Source organism: Athene cunicularia (genome assembly GCF_003259725.1).
Source record: "Athene cunicularia isolate RWA chromosome 15 unlocalized genomic scaffold, athCun1 chr15_part1, whole genome shotgun sequence".
Classification (NCBI taxonomy): domain Eukaryota; kingdom Metazoa; phylum Chordata; class Aves; order Strigiformes; family Strigidae; genus Athene; species Athene cunicularia.
Genome location: NW_020799121.1, coordinates 13,120,475 through 13,143,069, shown reverse-complemented (window position 1 = coordinate 13,143,069; position 22,595 = coordinate 13,120,475). Strand labels below are relative to the sequence as shown.

The window sequence follows — 22,595 nt, the reverse complement described above, 5'->3', positions numbered from 1 at the left end:
AGCCTTTCTACATGGCAGAAAGACAGGTTGGTAGTTTTTCAGCTCTATAATTACTCTGTGGAGATAGGATTATTATGTTTTAATCCTGGAGACAGAGAGAATGCAGGTCATGCGGAGACAGTGACAGTGTTCTTGCCAGCCAGGGAGCGTTGTTAGTATCAGTTGAAGGCTCCAGATTTGCACATTTGTAAGTATTTGGTAAGAATCAGCCTGGAAGGTGACAGGTAAAATGATTTTGAGGGTGGAGGAGTTAATCCGTTACAGGAATTAGGTCTTCCCTTGAAACAGGTCAGAATGTGCTGTTACTGTTCGAACTGGGTGTTTTTGAATGTGCCTGTGCTGTTTGCTTAGATTTACTGCATGTTCGTATTTATCTCCATTCCCCTGTGAAGAGACTCCTATGAATAAGACTGTCTGTTGGTCTGGCCATGCTCTGCAGTTGGAATATGGCAAGTTGTGGGAGATTGTACCAGACACAACTGTAACATGGTGGATGAAGTGAAGTGATTCCAAATGTGGGTTTTGACTGTAGTTTCTCTTTCCTTGGGAAAGCCCAAAATGTGTAAATGCATACCTCGGGCATTTTAGGCTCCATACCCTATTTGAAAGGCATATATGAATTATTTTCTCTGTAAGGATCTCATGGATTCAAGGAGTACTGCTCTGCTGTATTTTGTTCGGAAAACTTATTTGCAAATCTCTTATTTATGTGAAAGGGCATTATTTCTATGTTTGTTTTAAGAGTATGGAAATGTCTAATTAAAGGCTGTTCCAGGTCAACAAATTGAGCATAGCTGTGTAAAACAGGTCAGTTCCTACGACCTCTCTGCTCTGGTTTGTGGGTGCATCACATGGGTTAATGTTTGAATGCATTTTCTATTTTGTATGTACTTTGTAAGTGTTCCTAGTATTTAGGTTCTGATACTGGGTGCCTGTAAGACCAGCGTGTCTCATACTTTCAGTTGAGCCTGATAAACTCTTGACCAGCCTTAGCTCATCCACAGGGAAAATACTTTCTAATTACAGGTCTGGTCACAGGCAGTGTGGAGTGATACAACTGGTGCTCAGCTGGACTGTGAATGGAGAACATTTCAGCAAAGGACCTTTTCCATAAAATATCCTGCTCTGCTCCTGTTTTCAGGTCATTTTTGGGGGTGATCCTAGAAATGCTATTAGACCATAGCAGTGTAAGGATGGAGTAGGCAGAGAAGACTGTTAACAAGACACATGAGAGAGTGAGATTGTAGGCTTGTGGGAGATGGAAGGCTTCTCTGAGAGTCTAGGATCAGCAGTAGATCCAGTAAATCCCTGAAACTACAAACCACTTGGACAAGAATGGGAATTATTCTTACAGAAGGCATAATTATAGTGCTCACCAGGCCTCAGGGTATTTTCCTCTCCATCACTGCCATCATCCTTTCAGGATTAAGTTTAAACCAGTTAATTTCTACCTCTGCTTCTAACCCTGCAGAGCACTGAGAGGCACGATCACAGCTGCGATATCAAGGAGAAATTGAGCAAAAGGATTGTCAGCATAGTGAGTTGTTACAGGCCAAGGGCGCATCTTGCAGCATTTTAGGAGTCCCTCCTAAGTATGGGATGGGGGGAAGTAAGCTGGGATTCTGAGGGATACTGTGTCTGGGGCCTTGTGTAGGAGCCCAGCTGCACTCCTGATGACCCCATAGGACTTCTCCAAAGAGGCGATGCACCGTTACAGGTTCTCACCTCCCACTTTACCGGTTCCCACTGATGAGTCAAGGATGATCAACTCTGGTAAAGTCTGTGGTAAAGTGATTAAATCAGCTAGGAGCCTGGCCTTTTCTATTAATATAATTGTCTAAACCAATCTCAGCATAATTGTTGATTGGGAAATATACCACATTGTGCCATGCTGAGGTTTGTGGCCAGATGTAGATTCAAGATGTTAAAACAGTTAAAGGTTCAGGAGGAGCTGAAGCTAGAGCTGCTACCAGTGTCAACAAATGATTATTTTTTTCTGTAGAAATCTGACTGTTGTTTTCCCAGGATGGGAGAGAACTTGTCTTTATGCAGGAAGACGTTAGTAAAGAATGCTACAGCCCAAAGGGTGTTAACACTGTGTATGTTACCATGAGCAACGTTTAATCTTTCATACGGTTAAGTGTTCAGCACAGGTGAAGCTTGGTCAAGGTAACACATCTTACTCTGGTGTAGTGGTCAGTGGGTGCTGCATATCTGACCCACATGCCCAACAGAAGGGAGATTATTTATAGAGTATACTTCTCTTTTCAGGTATAAACTGATGATCTGGAAGAGGAAACGCGTAATCTCAGTGCTCAGTTATTGTCTCAGTAGGGAAATAACAAACTTTTATCAGTCACAATCAAATCTAGAGCTTGTCCAGTATTATTTGTGCTGTAGCTTTCTTCTGTACCGTGTGCGTGTCCAGTGGTGACTTGCAGGGAGGATGTGTGAAGTGCTTGGAGTCCGTTGCGGTGCTGTTACAGCGAAATCGTTTCGCTGTCTCTCATCACCGCCCTAGCAATGCGCAGATCCAGTGTTCGGGCAGTGTCCCTCAGATTTCTGCAGCTCTGGATTATGGTAGGCATGTGTTCCTGGCTTGTATGCAGCCACGTGTTCTCTTACGTCCTGATTGCTCCCCTGCAGCCTGTTGGAATTCCCGCTAAGTTAATGCCAATGTGTTACCCAGTTTTTAAAATATATTTAGTGCTTCTCTTTTTACTTCAAGTATTTTTGTCCTTTTACGTTGATGCATAACTTCACTGGAACCTTTTCTCTCTCCTCTTCTCCTCTTCTTGCCCTTCACTTACCACTCCAGTCTTTATGCTCTGTAAACTGTCTCTTACTTCTGTCCTTCCACTTGTTTCAAGTGGTGCATTATGCATTGAATTCCTTTCCATCTTGATTCTCTGAACGTCACGTTAGTTTCTCTTCTGTACTCCTAAACATCACTGTTGTTACCTAAACCCAAGCTCAGAACTAAGCATACACAAAATTAAAAATTCATTCTTTTTTCAATCCACTTGCTCTTTTGAGTATTTCAGTCTTGCCTAATATGTCATTTTGGTTCTAAGTGATGATGCTCTGACATGGATATTGTTCTTTCCTTCCCTGTCGTCCTCTACAAACAAGATCTTGCAGTAGTTTGATATATGTTAAGCTTGTTGGCTTTTTTTCCTCAATTTCCTGCCAGACCTCTTGTTTCCAAAAAATGACCTTTCCTTTCATTTCATGTTCTTGGTGTAGACACTTGCACTTCAAAAGAGTTTACCCATGCAAAATTGTGACATAGAAATGCAGGCCAACTAATAGTCTCTTGTGGAAAATTTGTCTTGCAGTATTTGTCTCTTCTAATAAAGTGGAGTAAGAGTGTAATCTTTATGTGTCTTGAAAAGGCAAACTCAAGCCAGTTCTGGATTGTTACTGATAATGTAGTCTGCCAGAATGTGGATAACCTTGGATTTTCTTCTCTTTTTGTGAAGACCAGTTTTACTGACCTCCAAGGAAGTTGCCACACTTACTGTGGATACAGTTGGATTCCAGGGTTTGCAGTGATTGGTCTAATAAAGTTGGCAAACATAATTGTTTTGGCTCCTTTGGGAGGAGATGGCTAATACTACCAAGGGTTACTCTAATTATCTTCTGTTCCTTACAGTCTTTTCCTGAGCCTCTGCTGCTGGTCAGAGGCAGTAGAGTCATGAGCAGCTGTGTTTTTGGATTGACTCTGCATGCATGTTCCTACTGTAGGCTCTCCAAATACGTAGCTTTAATGTGAGTACACTGGATGTTGTGATGTGTGTGAAGTCATAGTTTAGAGCTGTGTTTGTGGGGGAGCACAAATCCTCAAGTAGTGGGGACATTTTGAGTGACTTTGGTCTATTCTGTAAATTTGATAGTAATGGTCTTAGTAATAGACCGCTACATGATCCATAAAATAACGGTCCAAGAAGTCACCGTGCATTTAATATTTCTGAAAATTGAGTAAGGGACTGCCATTAGATACTGTAGAAGACTTTTGCAGTGCTGATTTATTAGCTATTCCTATGATCAAACTCAGGAGAGGGTAACTTACTGTCAGCTGGACATGGCACTCCTTTGTGATTCCTCTTCAGACTTCTCACTAGTGTTGCTCCATGCTATAACAGTTGTGTTTCACCTCAGAGTTGTCAGTGTTCCACTGAGGAGGAAGCTGTTTGTTTTACTTTATTTTTCTTATGTTTTTTATAATGCACTTTGGGGCCTTTGACACAGAAACATGCTATTATAGTCTCTCTTAATTTCTCGAGAGCTGAAGAATGAGCCACAGTCTAACAAAATATTCTTGTTGGCCTGTGGTGATTATTATGGTAACATGAGAGTGCTCCAAAGTTCTTGTTTCCAGTCAAATGCAGAAATAATGACTTTCCTCAGATGAATGTTTTGGGGAAGGAGAGTGGACAGAAAGAGATGTTCTGTGCTAGACTCTAGGCAGCTATTTGCAAGGATTCGAAGTGCTTCAAATACAGGATTCTGCTTATTACGAGTGTGCGGTCGTAGGTCACCTCTGCTATGCCAGTCAGTATTTGATGAATTATTGTGTAATGGGGCCAGAAGGTAGCATATAGTCTCTATATCAAGGAGAATGACAGGCTATTAAAATCTGACTGGTAAATTTTTTGCAGGGAGTTGTGCTAGGACTGCATAGCTGCCTGGCTATTTTTGGTTGCTGTTAGCTTTTCCCATTTTGGGAGCTTCCGCTGACATTAATGGAAGCTCCATGCCTGGAACCTTTAGGGACCAAGCGATGAAGATCAGTGGAGAGGATCGGAGAGGAGAGGTTTTTTTTCATGGAGTGTCTGTCTGCTTTTAGGTAGGAGACAGCATATTGTTGGATTTTTAGTTTTATTCCTCTTCACTTCTCTACTTGATTCTTATCAAATGATGTAAGATTGAGAGTTGCTGTATTACTTGTGCTGCTGGGGCAAAATTTGTAATTTTTTTAACTTTTAAAATGTAAACATGATGTTTCCTTGATACATTTGATTGTGGACACTGTTATGATGCAATCATTCTTCTTTTGAGAGGAGAGAAATAATGTTTCATGTGCTGGTAGTACCCACTCTACGGTTATCTCTTCAGTTACTTTTTATTTTTGAGACATATATTTCAGGTCTTCCACCCTAAGATGCTGTAGAATTGCAGGAAAATATGTATGCTTTCTATATCACAAAACAAAATATCTGTTCAGTTACTAATGGAAACAGATGCACCATGGTTTTGGCTTGGAGCTTGTAGTCTGTTTGCCCCATAGCTTTACAAGTTAATATTCTTTTTTATTATTCTCAGATGGATGATTGCACCCTTGAAGATACAGTAGGAATTTGCAGGCCCCTGAAACCTAACAAGTTTGCAATGTTTAATAATGCTTGTTTTATAAATTTCAAAAGATAATGAGATTGTATCTTTCTTTTAACTGTTTAGAAAAGCTTTTGTTACTGTTAATTTTACCTTCTTGATTTACTAGAGATGATAACATCTAAATATTCAAGTGTATCTTAGGAGTGGTGGAATAATTCGTAATTGTAAATCAGTTGAAAGTATTTCTGAGCCTCCAGAATACAATTCCTGCTCAATGTCAGATTGGCTTCCTAAACTAGGATTGTTTCGAGAAGGAAAAAAATACTCATTAATCACCAAGAACTGAAAAAAGATGAACTTCAGAAAAACCCTGAGTGGACAGTCATCTTCTTGAGGCTTGAAACGAGGGTTGTGAACGGTGGCTATGCAGTGTCTGTACTCCCCGAGCCATCTGTCCCCAGTTAGGGGGGCTCGTGGCTGGGGTGCGTGGTCTGAGGCACTCTGCTCGTGGGGCAGTGGCCGTGCAGGACCTGTTCCACTGCCCCGAGAGCTCCAGCCGTCAGCCCAGCCTGCGCAGGAAGGACGGGCTAGTTCCACCTTCACTCAGTCCTTAACCGCTACCGACACAGGCTGGTTTGAAACTCATCACCCATGAGGAAGAGTTTTCTAATCCTTGAAGCCACACAGTGTATGTCTTTCATCTATAGGATTTAATTGTAGCCTCAGATAATGTTTAGCAGATGCTTTTGTTTGTGTCTTTCAACCAAAAATGAACAATATCTTACTCCACTGACTTTTGACTTTTTCAGTCCTTAATCCATTTTTTCTCATATTAGTCCAGTGCCTTTTTTACCATTAAGGATAAAATTAAATTTGTGGCATTTTTTTTCTGTGTTGCTTTCCCTTTTTTTGAGAATATTACAGTTTTTGAGAGTATTACCAAAGGGAGAGATGTTACCTCCTGTCTTGCGCTAACCCATAAAACATGCAGAGTTGTGCAGTAGTACCAGGGTTTATGCAGACAGTAGAAAGCATGAGAGAAACCTCTCTCACCGAGGAGAGAATTGATGGCACTCGCTTCAGAGATGTCTGTATCGGAGGCTGTGTGGCAAGTTTTTCCTGTGAGAGCTGAAAGATGCAGACATGACACACTGTCCAGTGTAGAGTGACGTGACCGTACATGTCAACAGACCTGTCAGCTCATGTCCCGAAAGGTAATGACATAGCTGAAGACAAGGTAGGCAGGACATACTGGTGTGGATGGTATTAAAGCAGTCCCCTCGGCCATCCTTTTTGTCTTATGCATACATGCTCCTGTTCTGGAGGTCTGTCTTCCTCTCTAAAACCCTTTGTACTTGGGAAGATGGGTGTTTTTGTTTGCAAATGGTCGCGATGAACATTCATCCTCCTCAGTTTATTTCTGAGTCGTGCTTGTATCGAAGCTGTGGGAATGAATTGAATGTGCCATCCAAGCTTATCTGTTCTCAGAGCTTATTTCCACAATATATTACCCTTGTGGAAACTGTTTCCTGTTTTCTGCTCATCTGTTTCCTCCTACTTCTACTTTTCTGGTGCTGGCCTATTCAGTTTTTCTCTGTACGTAGCCTTATTAATATTAGAACAGGATTTTTTTTTTTCTTCCCTTTGTGGCATCTGTGCCAATCTTTCTGTGGTTTTCTACCTTGTCAATTCTCCATCTTTTTTGTCTAATCTTACCATAGTGTCCTACATCCCTGGAATACACCTCTTGGTGCTTGTCTCTTTACAGTTTCAATATTGCACATACGTTCCTCAGGCAAGTCAGAACTATTTTGGGATGCAGCCTGACTGAAAAACACTATACAACTGAGTAGCCAAAAATCTGTATTATGAGAAGGTGCTTGCTCTGACAGGGCTGCATCCTGTAGCTGGCAGAGGGGCTGCGAGCTGGATCCTGCACGTGGGAGCACAGGAACTGCTGGGGATTCCCTGGGACATAGCTGTGTGCCTGGCTCAGCACCGTCCAACAGTGAAGGGATGGTACCCACAGGCATTGTCCTTACCCATCTCTGAGCTATGCCTGGAAATGATCCTACATCCTAGGATGTAGGAACTTTACATCCAAGGACTTTACAGTTAATGACTTTCTGTTTGTTGCTTGGTCTCTGGTTTATTTTTATTTTCCCAGTACTGATGGATTTTAGTGCTTTGTTGTTACAGCATTTTGTTATTGAGAACTGTGTCATGAAAAGCAGTATTTTCAATCTTATTATTAGAGATATGTGCATCTTGAAGGACCTATTGTTTAGTTAGTTCAGAAGTTAGGAGCTGAAGGTACTAATTGTAAGATGAGTTTAGACCTGGATTATAAATGTAAGTATGGAATTAAATACACTATCTGCAGAACCAGAGGTTGTCTCAAATACTTTATGGAAGACTTTGGGTTTGTACCTCTACCAGCTCTTCAACAATACAGGAGTAAAACTGTATTCATGTTTGTTACTCTTCATACTGAAGGTTTATCATGTCTGGGACACCATTTGTTGGAGCATTGGCTCAAGCCAGTGATAGATCCTTTCACATTTCTCCCCAGAATATCAGGATTACTACTGAGGAAGTCTAGTGGCTATTAACACAACACCCTTGGCATCTAGTGGGGGCAGAGTTGAGAGGTCAAGGAAGGTGTGATGAGAGTGAAACCCAAGGAGCATGAAGCAATGAAACCAACTGCACTCCAGTGTGAAATTTTTACTGAGGAAATAAAATTTATAGGAGGTGGCTACTCTGTGGTTGTAGTAAAAGCATACACTTGAGAAACAACTGTATTGATGGGATTTCATTTTATTTCTTACAAAATGAAGAGTATCTACTTTCTACCTGTCACGTAGGACTAGAAATCCACGTTTCAGCTCAGTTACTCTTTTACTTAAGCTGCAAACATTTGTTAATAGATTGTATTTAGAATGATGTTGATCATTCCATTAAAATAACTTGTTGCATCTGCCAGCTCCGGTATGTTTGTACGTTGACTGATCTGTGCTGAGAGAACTGCAGTGGGAAGCAGTGGTGAGGACTCAGCAATGTTCTGCTGGTAATTGGCTGTTTCTGACCTGTCTTCTGCTGCCACTCAGTTGGGTGACTACAGACGAGTCATTTCACTTTTTCGAGCTTCAGTTTGTTCATCTCTAAAGCTGACAATTAAGGTGAATTGTCACGCAAATCGACCCTGTGTTTCGGCACCTATCCAATAAGTTGACTTTGGGGACCCAGCAATAGATTTGTTTCAGCTTCCATTCTTTCCCCCAACTACACAAATCTTTGATGGTGGAAGCAGTGGCCCCAACTTCCTTGACTTTGGATCTTTTTTCCTTCCCAAAGTCTAGGCTCAGGAAGATCTTTATTTTTCCAGTAGTTTGCTTGTAGTACAGACTGATGTATTTCGTGCGAGGTGTTGGACTACTTCGACTGTGAAGGGTTTTTATAGCATTGATGTATGTAGTTGCCACGCTACCCTTACATGGAAAAAAAAAAATCTTCCCTATTTGGTTGCTCTTGTTTTGGAAGTAATAAACAAGCTGGATCATTGTGAGCAACTCTGTAACTGAAATTATTCGAACTGGAGCAGGAAGGATGCAGTAGTACTGAGAGCTGCCAGAGCTATGAGCCACCTGCTTTTTTATAGGCATCACATTTATCATGTGGAATCAGACCTGTAAATTGACTGAGCACTGGAACAGGTTGCCCAGAGGGGTTGTGGAGTCTCCATCCTAGGAGACACTGAATAACCATCTGGATATAGTTCTGGGCAGCTGCTTCTAGGTGGTCCTGCTCGAGCAGGGGAGTTGGACCTCCAAAGGTCCCTTCCAACCTCAACCATTCTGTGATTCTGAAATTAAGAAAAACGTATCCTGAGTAATGATAGTTGTGTTTCCAGGGAGAAAATTCTAGTGCTGATTTATTTTCCTTCCCGTATCTCTCCTACCAATATCCCCTGGAATGAAAGCCCCAGTTCTACCATCTGCTGTGGCTCAAGGACTTCTCAGATACAGCTTTGCAGGCCTTCACGGTCTAAAGATTGTTGCCAGGGAGAGTTTTCATGGCTGCAAGCTGGAGAACCCTTTAGGCTGAATGGCGTTTTCCTGCTCCCTCACTGATCTTGAAGTGAAGGAAAGCTGCCACAGCTTTAATGGGAAGTACTGCACAGTTAGGAGAAAATTGACTGCCCCCTATGTTGCTTTGCTGTCTGCTGGTTTATAAATTGTAATTCTTTTCATTAAAAAAGAAGAAAAAAAGAAAGTGTCAGGTCTCGGTGGGTCCCAGATCATTAGCAGGATCAATTCCTTTTTCACTGCAGAGATCAGAGGCTACAGTCTTGCATAGCCAGTCCTTCAGCTGCTGACATACCAACCAAACAATGCAGAAGCAGAAGAGCTGGTGTGGCAGCCTGAATTGCTATGCCTGGATTTTCGTTGTGATAAATTCTTCCTTTGCTTTGGAGCCTCTGAAATTAATTCAGTCCCTTGCAGGATTGGGTCAGAACAGTCTCATCAACTCCAGTACTAGAAATGTTAAATCCCTTCACTTGGGGCTTGCAGTGAAAAAGTTTTTTTGGGTGCTTCAGGAAGTTGATAATAGGATACGAAACTTTCACCTCTGAAGGAGGGCTGGTAAGAATTTGAAATTGTTGCTACCTGAAGATGTGTTGCTCTGGTCCTGGTGTGAAAGAAGTTCAGTTCCACAGCCCTAGCCCACTGCCGCTGCTGACATGATTTGTAACCCCACTGGAGGCGCCAGTAGATACGTCTGAGAGCCAAGTGTATCGAACAGACTGAATTTACTTCTTAGTCATGGACATGGTTGAGTCACGAGCTTGGGTGTTCTCAGTAAACACTGTAACTATTCTGTGAATAAATAGAAGAACCCAATTTACAGAGGGTTGTAAAACTGTACATCATAAGATGCTGTTCTTCTGCTATGACAGCCTTAAAGCGTGGCTACAAGCGTGCCATTTAACCTTTCACTGCTTTAACCTCTCAGCCCCTGCAGAATTGGGTTCACGGAGTTGTTAAAATTTAATCATAAATTGCTCTGTAATACTATGTAGCACGAGGCATTTCTCAGTTCTTTGCTTTCCCTCTCTAGGGTGGATACATGCGGTTTATACTCCAGTAGATTCTCTGGTGTTTGGTGGAAATATCCTGCATAGCTTTAATGTTCCCATGCAGCTTCGCATCTATGAAATTGAGGACAGAACAAGGGTAAGGATACTTAATTCTCTTTTTAACTGAACAGTTCTTGGTGACTATGATCTGTCATAGTCTCCCCCTTGTATTCCCTTCTAACAAACAAGAACTGACGGGATCTCCGTGTCGGAGTCATTGAAACAAAGAGGTAAACGTGAAGTAATGAGACTTTCAAATGTTGGCTATTTTTAGTGGGATTTACTCATCTGTTTTTCCCTACTTCCCACAGACGTGTCCCTTCTGTGTCTTTTGTCTGCCTGTTAAACTTTCATAAAACACCTTCCCTTTTGCACAAAAACATACTGCGCCTTACAGACCTTTGTACCAGTACTTCTGGTACCCCCCTGCTTATCATCTCTGTGCATACCTGGAATGGATACCTGAACCTGGAGAACTAATGGGACTGGGATGGTTCTGCTGCCCACAGCTCACAGAAGTTGCATATGAAACAACGTCTTCTGTACTTCTCAGAATTTTCTTCTACAATGACTCAACGCTGCCAGAATTTCTTGGAACACAGAGAGTCTGGGGTGGGACATTAATCTTTGTTCATCTGGCTGTAGCATCTGCCTGATGGAAAGAGAATTACATCCTGCAGGTGGTTACTCTGCAGACTCTGTGTTGGGAGTGAAAATTTTACCCTTGATTAATAAACAGGACACCTAGTCATATACTTTGCAGTTTCCTAAAGCAGCAGAATCTGAAGGAATCACCACAGTTTTAGCAGGCTATTAAATAAACTATGCGAGGCAATCGTAGTATTCTGGTGCAAAAATGGACCAGTGCTATGTGCAAATTCAGATGGGGACTTTTTGTGGGTGACTTTTGGAGGTATTGCACTGAGATAGTGCTGGTAAACCACTGGCACGGGTGCCAGCTGTGGTGTTAACTGAGATTTGGGCTGGCAAAAAGGCAGGAAGTTGCAATTCTTTTTCAGTAAAAAGTCTTGGTCATCAGTACAGTTCACTGTTGTTCACGTCCAGAAGAGGGCACAATTCTGGCTCCAAGTGGGCTTTTACCCCAGATTGCTTTCTTTGCAGTGAGAGTGCTTAGTTCTGAAGCATATATGTATTATTTTGAAATAGTTCTCGGACTCAGTGAGAGGAAGGGTGTCCCCCCCCGGCCTCCCTTACTTCGCAGGGGGTACAAGGTGTGGTAATCTTCACATTGCAAAACAGTGGTGGGAGCAGTTGGTTTCCAGGAGTGTTTGTAATGAAGAGAAGGAGTATTAATTCTTAGTGGGAGAGAGATGAAGACAGAAGCTGAAATTCAGGGAAATTAGAACAGAGGGAATGTAATAGAGACCAGAAGGAGAGGTAGAGACCGGAGTGGAGTTCAGTCTGGCTTTGAATAGGTGTCCCAAGGCAAGAATGACAAGTGTCTTAAAAAGTGTAAAGGGACTTGGACAGGAAAAAGTTTTGATGGCAGAAGCAGGAAGGGGCTCACTGTGGCTGGTCAAAGGTGCTGGGCACAGGAAGGTTTTTCAGAGTGACTGTAAAGAGGAACCAGCAATATACACCTGATATCTATGCTGCAGGTGCTTAAGGGGAGGGTCTGTTGTTGCTGGGAAGGATGCTAGCACAGGCAGCTTGCCTGGAGGATGGAGGAGACTGGGAGGAAGGATCAATGCCAGAAACAAGTGATTTCCATTGATGTGTATGGGCAAGGTGGGAAGGAAACACTCCTGAAGTTCTATGAAGGCTGACATTTTGTTCCCACAGAACTTGAGCGACCCAGGATCACATACCTTGGGTGTAACTGCTCAGTAGTGCTTCGTGTCAGGCCCGTCTCCTTGGGAAGCTGGGTGCAGCTTTGATATCTCTTATTTTTTTATACCAGGAGGCAGAATTCCCTCTAACAGTGGAATATTTTGGTAACTTTTAGGAACTTACCTGCTAGTTACACTGAAATGCCTTTAAAAATCACTAACACCCTGATCCTGTGGGGAGGTTCTGGGAGTTGGGTATCTGCCTCTTCAAAAATCTCTTGTCACAGTTTTTTGGAACGAGATACTGCAACATTTGGAAGTCCCAAATCAGACCTTTACTCTTGTCAATTTTGGTGTAGGTTTTCTTCAAAGTCTGTGTAGTTCTTTATCATTTTTCCTTCCAAAAATACTTAAATGCTTTAAAAAAGACTAATGAAAGCCAACAGCCCAGAATTTCCATGACTTCATAGAAACAATTTCAGCACTTGCCTTGCTGTGTGCTAGCGATGTGTTATGCACAGCCTGTACCTGTGTTCGCAAACTTGTGCTCGTAGGCAGCCGTATAATAACAAAGCTGTGTGAACAGTCAGAGAATAACAGGAATTTCTAGACAGAAACAAAATATAAGCCGTGCAACTAAGGCATACAGAAGTTTGATAAAAGGCAGGAAAATCAATACTGTTATTTAGAAATAAATAACACACACATACCCACACCCCCCAACTTAAAAATATCATGCACGAATCTTGAAGGGTAAATGTTTGCAAAATAGGATTCTAGTGTGTACTACTTTATTTGCTTTACCAATCAGATTTTGTAATTTCTTTGTTCCAGTAACTCTATTCATACACTGGCTAGTATAGCAGACTCAGTACACTGTGTAGTTCACACGAATTTGCCAGCGTGAACATACTGCAAATGAGTTTCTCATCAGTATTGATCTTTCCATTGTGTATAGCACAGAAGTAAATTGCGTGATGTGATTGACGAAGTAATTTGCCACACTCAAATCAGAGTGTAATACAGGTGTGTTTCCCCTCTTCATTTTGCACAGAGCAATTTTATGGAGGTTTCACTGTGTTTAAACATGCTATATAATGCTTAATCATCTTTGCTGATATTCAAAGGCATTTTTATGCTAGGTGTAGTTGTTATTGTTTTAGCAGCTAAGACAAGAATAAATACATGGTTGAAACGGTAATGCTGATTTACAGCCTGATAAAATTGCCTAGTTTATATACTTGTCATGCTTATTCTAGCTTAATTTCTCATATCCCTGGGAGACTTTTTAAGAGGGTTATAGCCATTTAAAAATAGTTTTAAGGAGTAATAAAAAACATGTCTATTGTTGGAAACAGCTCCTAATGTGCAATTGAGGTAAACAAATATTCTCCAGCCTTACAGTTTGTAGAGACTCTCATTTTGCAGTCTGGCTTTCCTGGAGGCCAATTAACAGCTAGTCAAATAGGCCAAGCTGTTTAGGTCTCTGCTAGACCAGCTTGAATAACTGCTAAGCAGGCTGCCATGCAGAGATTCATCATCTTGGCATAGGGGTGTTACAGCTCTGTATTACTGAAGAGGAAGAACGCGTCAAACTTACTCCCAACTCATCTAAATTTAACCGCGTTAAAATATTTGAACACGGATAGGGACGAAAGCGCTCAAAATATATACGTAAGGTGGTCACTCACAGATGATGGTGTTTGCTACTGATTTTGTTTTCTGGAATGTAAGATAACGTTTAGACTGGATAGATTAATTATTTTTGTAAACAATCATAAATAGTTTTTCAATATTATGATTAGATTGATTAAACACAAGTGGAGTTTGTAATGATTTTAATGGACATTGTGGAAGAGACTAATTCTCTCTTAAGGAAAACGTGTGCCTTCACTTGCTTAGGGTTTTTTGTTTTGTTTTTTGGAGGGGGATATAAGTCTCTCAAATAATTTCACTTTGAACTGAAGAAATGGATCATATTCCAGAGAGGATTTTTCTCGCTGCACAGGAATAATTAAAAAATTTATTCAGTGGATTGTAAATTATTAATCACAGAAGTTAGAGCTGGAAATGCCTATTAGATGATCTAGTGTATTTCCCTGCTGGTGGGGGATTTAGTCCTCTGGCAGTGTCTGTATCAGATATTACACTTGAAATTCATCACAGAACATCTTTAATTTCTTTCTTTCTTTCTTTGTTTTATTCCTCCCCCTCCCCATAAGAGTTCATTTGACCATAAGCGTACAATGGAAGAAGTATGGACGTGTACATAATGCACTTCACATCCATTATAATTAATAAATGTCCAAGGATATCATAAAGAACCTACTCCTCTATACTTTTCCGTAAGACAAACTTTAAAAGATTTTTAAAGCACTTGTTAGACTTGCTTTACTGGCAAAAGGCACTCTAGATCTTTGCACAGTATCTCTTGCTACATACAGTAGCTCTTACGTCTGAAGGTTTGTAAAAAGCAGAGCCTTCTCGGGCAAATAGTGAATTACAGAGGCATGGAGGGATTTGCTGTGGGTTGGAACATTGATAGTGAGGCAATTAGGAACTCAAATTGAATATTAAAGATTGATATACATAATGGGAGCACTGCATGCGTTACTGCCTTGTCTTTCACATTGAATTAACATTGGTAACAACTAAATTTGGTGAAGCTCAGAATCTGTCAACAAATGTTGAGCAATGATGTCTTTAATATTCCCAGGCATGTGGCTGAAAACCTTTTGAAGGCTGAGGGGTGGAAGGCGGCTTCCTGTTTGTAAGTCAATTCTTTGCAAATTTTGTTTCCTGCAGTGCTCTCTTGGAAAAATTTGAGTTCCTTTATTAGCATATATTTTAGCATGGCTAATTTCCCCTGTGTTCTGTAATAGTGATAAGTGACTCGATCTCTTCTCTATGACAAATAACTAAACCAAAGGAAGAATATTCTTCAATGCAAAAAGGCCCTGGGGTTAAATGTTCTCACATTTAGGGGGATGTTGTATGGTTGGTTGTTTTCTCTATTTTAAATTTCTTTTTAAACATTTTTTTTCCTTTCTATTTTTTAACAAACCACACAGGGAAACATTTGAAAAGGTGCAGCATCACTGAATGCATGACCCATAGCAACATACAGTTCAGATTTGCCAGCTACATTTGTGCTGAATTTAAGAGTTCTTAACTTTTGGGAATTGCCATGGAGTATTTGAATCCTGTGATACCTTTAGTGGGACAATACAGTGTATTTTCCCCTTGTTACATTTTGTTTTGCTGCTAAAAGTGTTTGCATTTCCTGTGCTCTTGGAACAGAGGCAAGTTCTTTGAGTGTCCACCTCGGGGACAGTTTTCCAATATGGGCATTCTAGAAAGTCACTGATATGCTCAAGTGGATGCTCTTATCACCACGCAGAGCAGATGTTTCAACAGCGCCTGCTTTGCAGAGCTGAATCTGAGTTTCCAGGTGCTGGTTTAGTGGTGCTGTCTAAGACTTGGGGGTTTTGAGTGATCTGGGGCAGGGTGGTGTTTTGGTAGTGTTTTTTATAAATCGGCTTTCTAAGATAATGCGCCTTTCTGGTGCAGCCCAGCTTTTCATTAAAGGTGGGTGGACACCTCTTGGCTAGGTGAGCAGTTTATATGCATAGAATGTCTTAAAGCCCTTCCTATAATCCCAGTGCAATGCATGCATGCAAGCCTGCAAAATGCAAATTTCTCTGCCACCAGGAGAAAGAAGTGTACAGTGTAAGTACAAGTGCATGCAAGATGCATGGCATCCATTTTTAACAAATCACAATAAATACACATACATTCTTGCATTTTAGGAACTTCCCAGATTCTTCTTTGGTATAGTGACCTCCCATAGATAGAAAACCATGTTGGCAAGGAGGGAAACCCACTTCATTTTCTTTTGAATCGGAAATAATCTCGCAAGTACATAGTGTTGGAGAATAAGCTTTCTGCGTGAGAACAACAGGTCTGAGATACAAGAACAAGTGCACAGCTTAACAGGATCTTTTGTCAAAATCCTGCTTTTCCATTCTGTTTGTGGCAAAAGCTAACTTGCTACGAAAATATTAAGTGTAAACCGCATAAGGGATTTTTACTTTTAATGTGTAGCTATCAATAATTTGTGTGTTTGTTTGTTTAATCAAATTGTTGCGAAGACCATAATTGAAAAAATAATGTATTTCCTGCTTGACTCATTTTCGGTAATGTTGCCATTTTGATAAAAATCATGTGATAGTGTTTAGGAAATAAAAAAAAAAACCCCACACCTTTATTTCAACTTGAGTTTTAGTGACTAACATCTGTATGTGACCACCCTATGTTTATACAGTAGGTAAATAAATACTGTAGGGGCCATCCATCAGTTTCATGATTTCACAAGAACACAAACCCCTTCCTCTCCCTCCACCCCAAGAGGATACAAATTAGTGAACCAAGAAATGATGCTATCATGGCAGGCAGGCAGGCAGTCTCCTCATTTCGTATGCTGAAGGCATACATCTCACTCGGCTCCCACCCTCTCTCCCCTCCCCCTCCTGCATACTGTTTGTGCTCTTGATAACATGATGAGAATGATGACTGGCCCTTGTGCTGCAAACTTCTCTCCCTTCCCCATGGACTGACAGTCTTGATCTTGCTTTCAGGTGCATGCCAAATTCCGTTATCCTTTCTACTATGAAATGTGCTGGTATGTTCTGGAGAGATACGTGTCCTGTGTGACCCAGCGCTGCCACCTCAGCAAAGAGTACCAGAAAGAATCAATGTTAATTGGTGAGTGAATCCTTTGAGCGCATATTCAGAGCGGATGCTAGCACCTCAGGCTAGTTACTGCTTTGGTTTCTGCAAAGCAGATTATAAATTGAACTGGAGAACTGTAGAAATTCTAATGAACTATTTCTTTATTTTGGGGTGGGGAAGGTTTTGACTCTTAAGCATTTCCATAAAGTACCAACCTACTTTGAATTATATATATTGAACGTACCCATAGCAAGTAGGTCCCTGAAAAATAATTTTTGAATGCACTTGTTCCGTGGTTTCAGTAATGTTTGTGTTGAGATGATCTGCCAAACAGTTGAGGATTTACTGCCATGTTTGGCTCAGTACCTCAGTAGCCAGAAATGTGTGCATTGCAAATGTGCTCTGGTGGGATGCATATTTAGTCCTTTTATAGAGCGTCTCCTCTACAGAATGTGTTTTGGTCACTAAACCTGGCTTCTTTCTCTTCTTTTTAATCTCCACTGCAGTTCTCTCTGTTTGGTGACTGACTTCTAGATCTGCAGAATAACAAAACCAAGAAAAACACCTGCACAAATCTACATGATCTATAACCTAAGTGCAGGGAGGTCAAAGAAACCTTTACAACAATAGCTGAAAATGGACCATAGCAGAGACAGATAGATGTGCCTGAAGCAGGAAGGCATTACCTTGGCACTGATGTGAGCTTTACATCAATGTGTGACAATTTCAGTTGTTGTCTTGCTGAACTGCCCCCTTTTTCCTCCGTTTAATGGAACGAGACGGTAGGCCATGTTGCCTCCCAGCTTTTAAGCACAGAATGGCTGAAAGTAGCACAAGCACCAGCTAAATCTTAACTGATACATGTTAAGTGTGGAGGAGGGCTAAAGTATTTCTGTGCCTCCTGCTCCCTGAGATGCCACTTGGAGTGAACCTGCATGGGTGGAACTGCCCCGGGTTCTGGACAGAGGAGGGAAGTGATCACCTATTAACATAATTCTTACTAGAAGGGATTGAAGAAGTTACAGGCAGACATCACTCTGCAGTGAGTTTTAGTGACCAAGAACAACTTGAGGGAGCTAATAGTCTGTGTAGATAGGCTAGAGAAATTTCTCGGGGTCACTGGGAGTTTGGGTGCTTCATATTTTGTGTCTCTCCTTAGCTCTGAGACCCTGCTCAGAAAGGGTTAGTTAGAAAATCTGTGGAGGAAAATTTCTCCTTATATAAGATCATCCTAGAGGAAAGGGTGAATTAGCCCCTTGGATCAGCTCTTCATAAAGCAGTGACAAAACTCTGGTAACTGCATTTGTTGGAAAATAAAGAACAACCTCCTGTTGTCTAAACCACTGTCATGGAAATGGGCTCATCCTGCAGGCAGGGTGGGGGTGCCAGATCATTGAGGTGTAATTTCAGAACAAATTAGATGTGGAAAGTGGATGGTTCAGGATATTGAGATGGGACCTTTTCCAGCTAAATTACCGGTGTGAATTCCAGTGCAACTCAGTAATTACTGATAATGGTTTGGTGATCCCCATGAAAAGTGCCTCAGTCCAGTTACTAGCTGAGAGATACTCAAATCACTGAGTAACCCAGAGATACTCACTGGGAACCATAGATATCCAGTGTCTAGAGGGAAAAGGAGTGTTCTGCATGACCAGAAAGTGCCAGCTGCAAAGGCATCAGGAAAAGGAGCCTTGCTATTTGGAAAAAGATTTGGTGGTGACCTGGTTTGGGGTCTTGTCTCCTGTGGTGGCTTCAGTTGTTGGCCTAGTGGAAAGTGAATATGAAACTGTTTTGCTGTTGTTTGGGCATGGTCTTATGGTCATTTCGAGCTACTGTGAGAAACGTGCTGCTCTCATAAGACTATTCTCTTTCGTGAACTCTAGAGATTGTGCAGCTACCCCATGAGCAGTGATCTGACTGAAAATTAACCTTACTGAAAAATAGATCTATTTGTTATCAGGAGGATTGATGAGCTGATCTGACTTGCAGCCTCACTGCATGGCTGCGGGTGCTGAGTCGAGGTCGGTGCTGGGAGTGTCCGGCTGGGCAGAGCTTGAGCTGTTGTTACCGTCTTGAATGGATCAGTACTTCCAGTTTACCGAGGTGGTACCTACTGACAGTGTGTAGTTCATCCACCTGCCTGCTATCTCTTGACTTCAGAGTATTAGCATGCTGATAAAGTCTTTGACATTGACATCCAGGGCCTGTCTCTCCTGGAGAGACAGATGTATACTTTTTTTTTTTTTTGGTCAGAAACATGCTTTTTATTTCTTAGCAGAATCTTAACCTTAAAATTATTATTTAACTGGGGATTGTGGTTCAAAAGCCCAGATCTGCTATATCTGCGGGATCTTTCACTTTGGCATTTGTCAGATTCAAAGGAGTAAAAGTACATTATTTACCTTTACAAAGCTGCGCTGCTTTGTTCTGCATGAGTAATACTATTTCAAATACTTGCTTGTCTTCTTTTAACTGGTCTCAGTGTCCAGCCTCTTGACTCAAACAAATCTCTATGAAGTGTAATCCTTGAATTACACTTGTTTGTTCTGTGGTGTCTGTATCTTAATATCATTCACCTGCTGCAGGATAGGATATCCAAATGAGATCAGTGTTCCAAAACCCTGCTGCTTTGTTTTTAAGCTTTTCTTCAGAACTGCTAAGGTCCTTAAATTGTTGCTTCCTTAGAGACTCCTCTATCTGCAAGCAATTTCTTGATTTCCCATGAGAGAGTATCCCTTGATGAAGAATTTCCCATTGCTCTCCTTAAAGAGCAATAAAACAAAGTACTTAACTTCTCTGCAGACCCCTCAGTAGATTTAATTGTCTTTAGTCTTTGGTTTAAGAAAACATTCTTCACATCCTTGTATTAATTTTCAGAATTTTCTCTTGAATAATCAATGTTTCTCCTATTTGTAAAAATAATTTCCTTGACATAATTTATTTTAAATCCCTACTTCCTACCTTTCCTTTTGGGTGCTAGAACTTGCTACTTTTTATGCTGAAGTTGTGCTGCTTTCTTTGCTTATACACCTTCTGATACAGTGGTCTTACTAGTCTCAGGAAGCAACAGGTGATGATTAGCTGGGGAGCACATCCACCAGAGAGCACCGGGTGCTGCCCATGGTCTCTGGGATTCACTTAGTGGTAGTTTTCCTAGAACTGGTAGAGACTCTGTTCTCCTGAATGAAGGAAAAAAAAAAAAAAAAAAAAAAAAAAAGAACGTCTTTGGAGAACACAGAAAACTGAGTTCATCAGCAACTGTGTTTTAAAGATATATTTAGACTTTTCATACTGTGTTTTCATTACATCGTATTTATTTGCTTTGATGCGAAGGTTGCTAAATTCAGAGTGACTCTTTCAAGACATTGCCTACTCATGAAAATGTATTGCTGTGACTGTTGTGGTTGTTGATTGTTGTGGTATATCTGTGATTGTTGTGGTATATCTGTCCCGCTAGTTGTATGCTAGTATAACAATTGCTATTGTTCTTTCTATTTCTGCTTTCTAAATATCTCAACTCACAAAACTTCAGAGAGGGAATAAACCCAACACCTCCTGTGTAGGCAAGGCTAAAACCTCGAGTCTTCCCACTCCCTAAATAAAAATGTTTGCGCTTCTGAGTGAGTTGGAAGATGATGACCGTGGCTTCCTTCCCCATTCTTCAGGTCCAGAATGAGTTTTCAGGCAGTTGCCTCCCAGTCAGCATGTGCGACCATTCTTTTTCAGATCTCTTCCACAGAAGGGCAAACACTCAGGGGAATGATGACATGGCAGCAATCACAGGCTGCTGTAGAAACACACAATCTCTCTTTCTCTCTCTTTTTTCTTTTCCTTGTCCCTCTCAACTGTGACATTTGTCCTGCCAGCTGAAATCAGAAAGGGATCCTATTTGGGTTTCCTACTAGATTTGAACACGTACTGTTTCAGGATGGATATGTCTTCATTATTTTTACTCTTGCCATGAATGAGTCTGTACTGGATGTTTTCAACCACAATTGACCTTCAGTGAGATATGGATCTTGAGAGTGCACTGACAAAGAGTAATTGGGAGAAGATACTGGGTTATCAAAAATGTGCTTTCTCTGTCGGCTGCAGGTTTTAAGATTCCTATTGCTAAAATTTTAACAGGATGGCTCCAACTGTATATTAAGCCTGATGGGTGAAGAAAGTATGCCCTCTGGCATGTTGAAGGAGAAGCCATGTCTGGTTTTTTCCTCCCTCTTCTCAGGGGATAGAAGAGATCTGCTTACGATAGACAGGTAGTGGACTATAATGAGTGATTTCTGTGGGGGGTGCTCCATGCAGTGGTACATTTCCAGTATGCTTAGGGGCTTTTTCTGCTAATGACAATGCAGTTGCTGTCTTTAGCAGACCAATAGGAACTCCTGCTCCCAAGTCACAGTGTCAGGGTTTGGAGGTGGGAATAGCAAGGTAGATATTACATGCTAGACTGTTCTAAAGAGTTTAGAAAGATTTCATAATTATACATCCCCCTCCGCCCTTTCTTTTAAATTCTGTAATACAGCAAGTTGCTTTTCAGCGTGGAAAGAAGCTGTGTGTAATTATCCTTCTTGTACAAGTGGATAACTGTGGGGAAACTGAAGTGATTTGCCCAGAACCACAGGGAAGAGAACTGCTATAAGAAAAAAGGTATTTCCAGCTCCCTGTCCTGTGGTCAAGCCTGTGCTGCTCCTCCTCTTCACTGTTATATCACTGGCTGGTTTATATAAGCTGGTTTTATTTGCTTTGAGATGGAGAGGGGTGAAGGTCTTTTTGCATGAAGTCATGAGCCCAGACTGGATAACCACTCTGAAACTGGAGTCCTAACCAGGTGTTGGCTGGTGTATTGACTCAGAAGAAGAAACCAGAGTTGCACTTAGCAGGAGCTCTTTTCCTTGGAGAGACTTTATATACGGAAAATCTCCAAGTCAGTGGAACCCTGGTAATACAGTGCTTAAAATGCACTTCACGACAAAGTAAGTGCAGATTATGCTTATGTATGGCCTCAGCTCACAGCAGAGTAACTCCCAGTCAGATATGCCTTTCATTAAAATGAATAAATAAAAATCGTGGTGTGTTGCATTACAACAAAGCACCTGAAAACAGAAAATTGAACCTTCCTCACCTTGAAGTTATCCTTCCATTATTGATTCCCTTGGCTTTTCCTTTTTTTTTTTTTTTTTTTTTTAAATTAGTAGCAGTAGCAGACTGTTGTCTTTCGAAAGCAGTTCACTCTAATCTGATGGTGCCAGAGTATTGTAATCCCTTAGTGCTCTAGAATACTCTGATACACTTCGGGTTAACAGCAAGGCCTGTCCCCAAAGAGACATCCCCTAACTGCCAGGTTTGCAGCGAACAGGCCACAGGGCACTTGTTCGGTGCTGGTTCATTTTAAGGTTAGCTTTAGACTGGGTTTTGTCTCTCCATACCCAGGTGTCGCTGGCACAGCAGGGCCTGTCTCGTGCAGACAGCCGGTGGCAGGGAAGCGGTGGCAGCTGGCAGAACAGAATTGCTGCCCCCCCCCCCCCCCCCCCCCCCCCCCCCCCCCCCCCCCCCCCCCCCCCCCCCCCCCCCCCCCCCCCCCCCCCCCCCCCCCC

The 22,595-nt window shown here is 41.6% G+C and overlaps 1 protein-coding gene across 10 annotated transcripts in view; it reads left to right on the top strand.

Annotated features, from left to right (window-relative positions):
• The window catches only part of KDM2B (lysine demethylase 2B), a 116,449-nt gene that overhangs the window by 42,971 nt on the left and 50,883 nt on the right, over positions 1–22,595 (top strand). For all 10 annotated transcript variants that reach the window (XM_026859723.1, XM_026859722.1, XM_026859724.1 and 7 more), the window contains 2 exons: positions 10,459–10,574; positions 16,905–17,031. In XM_026859723.1, coding sequence (XP_026715524.1) covers positions 10,459–10,574; positions 16,905–17,031 — 243 coding nt within the window. The remainder of the gene's footprint in view (positions 1–10,458; positions 10,575–16,904; positions 17,032–22,595) is intronic.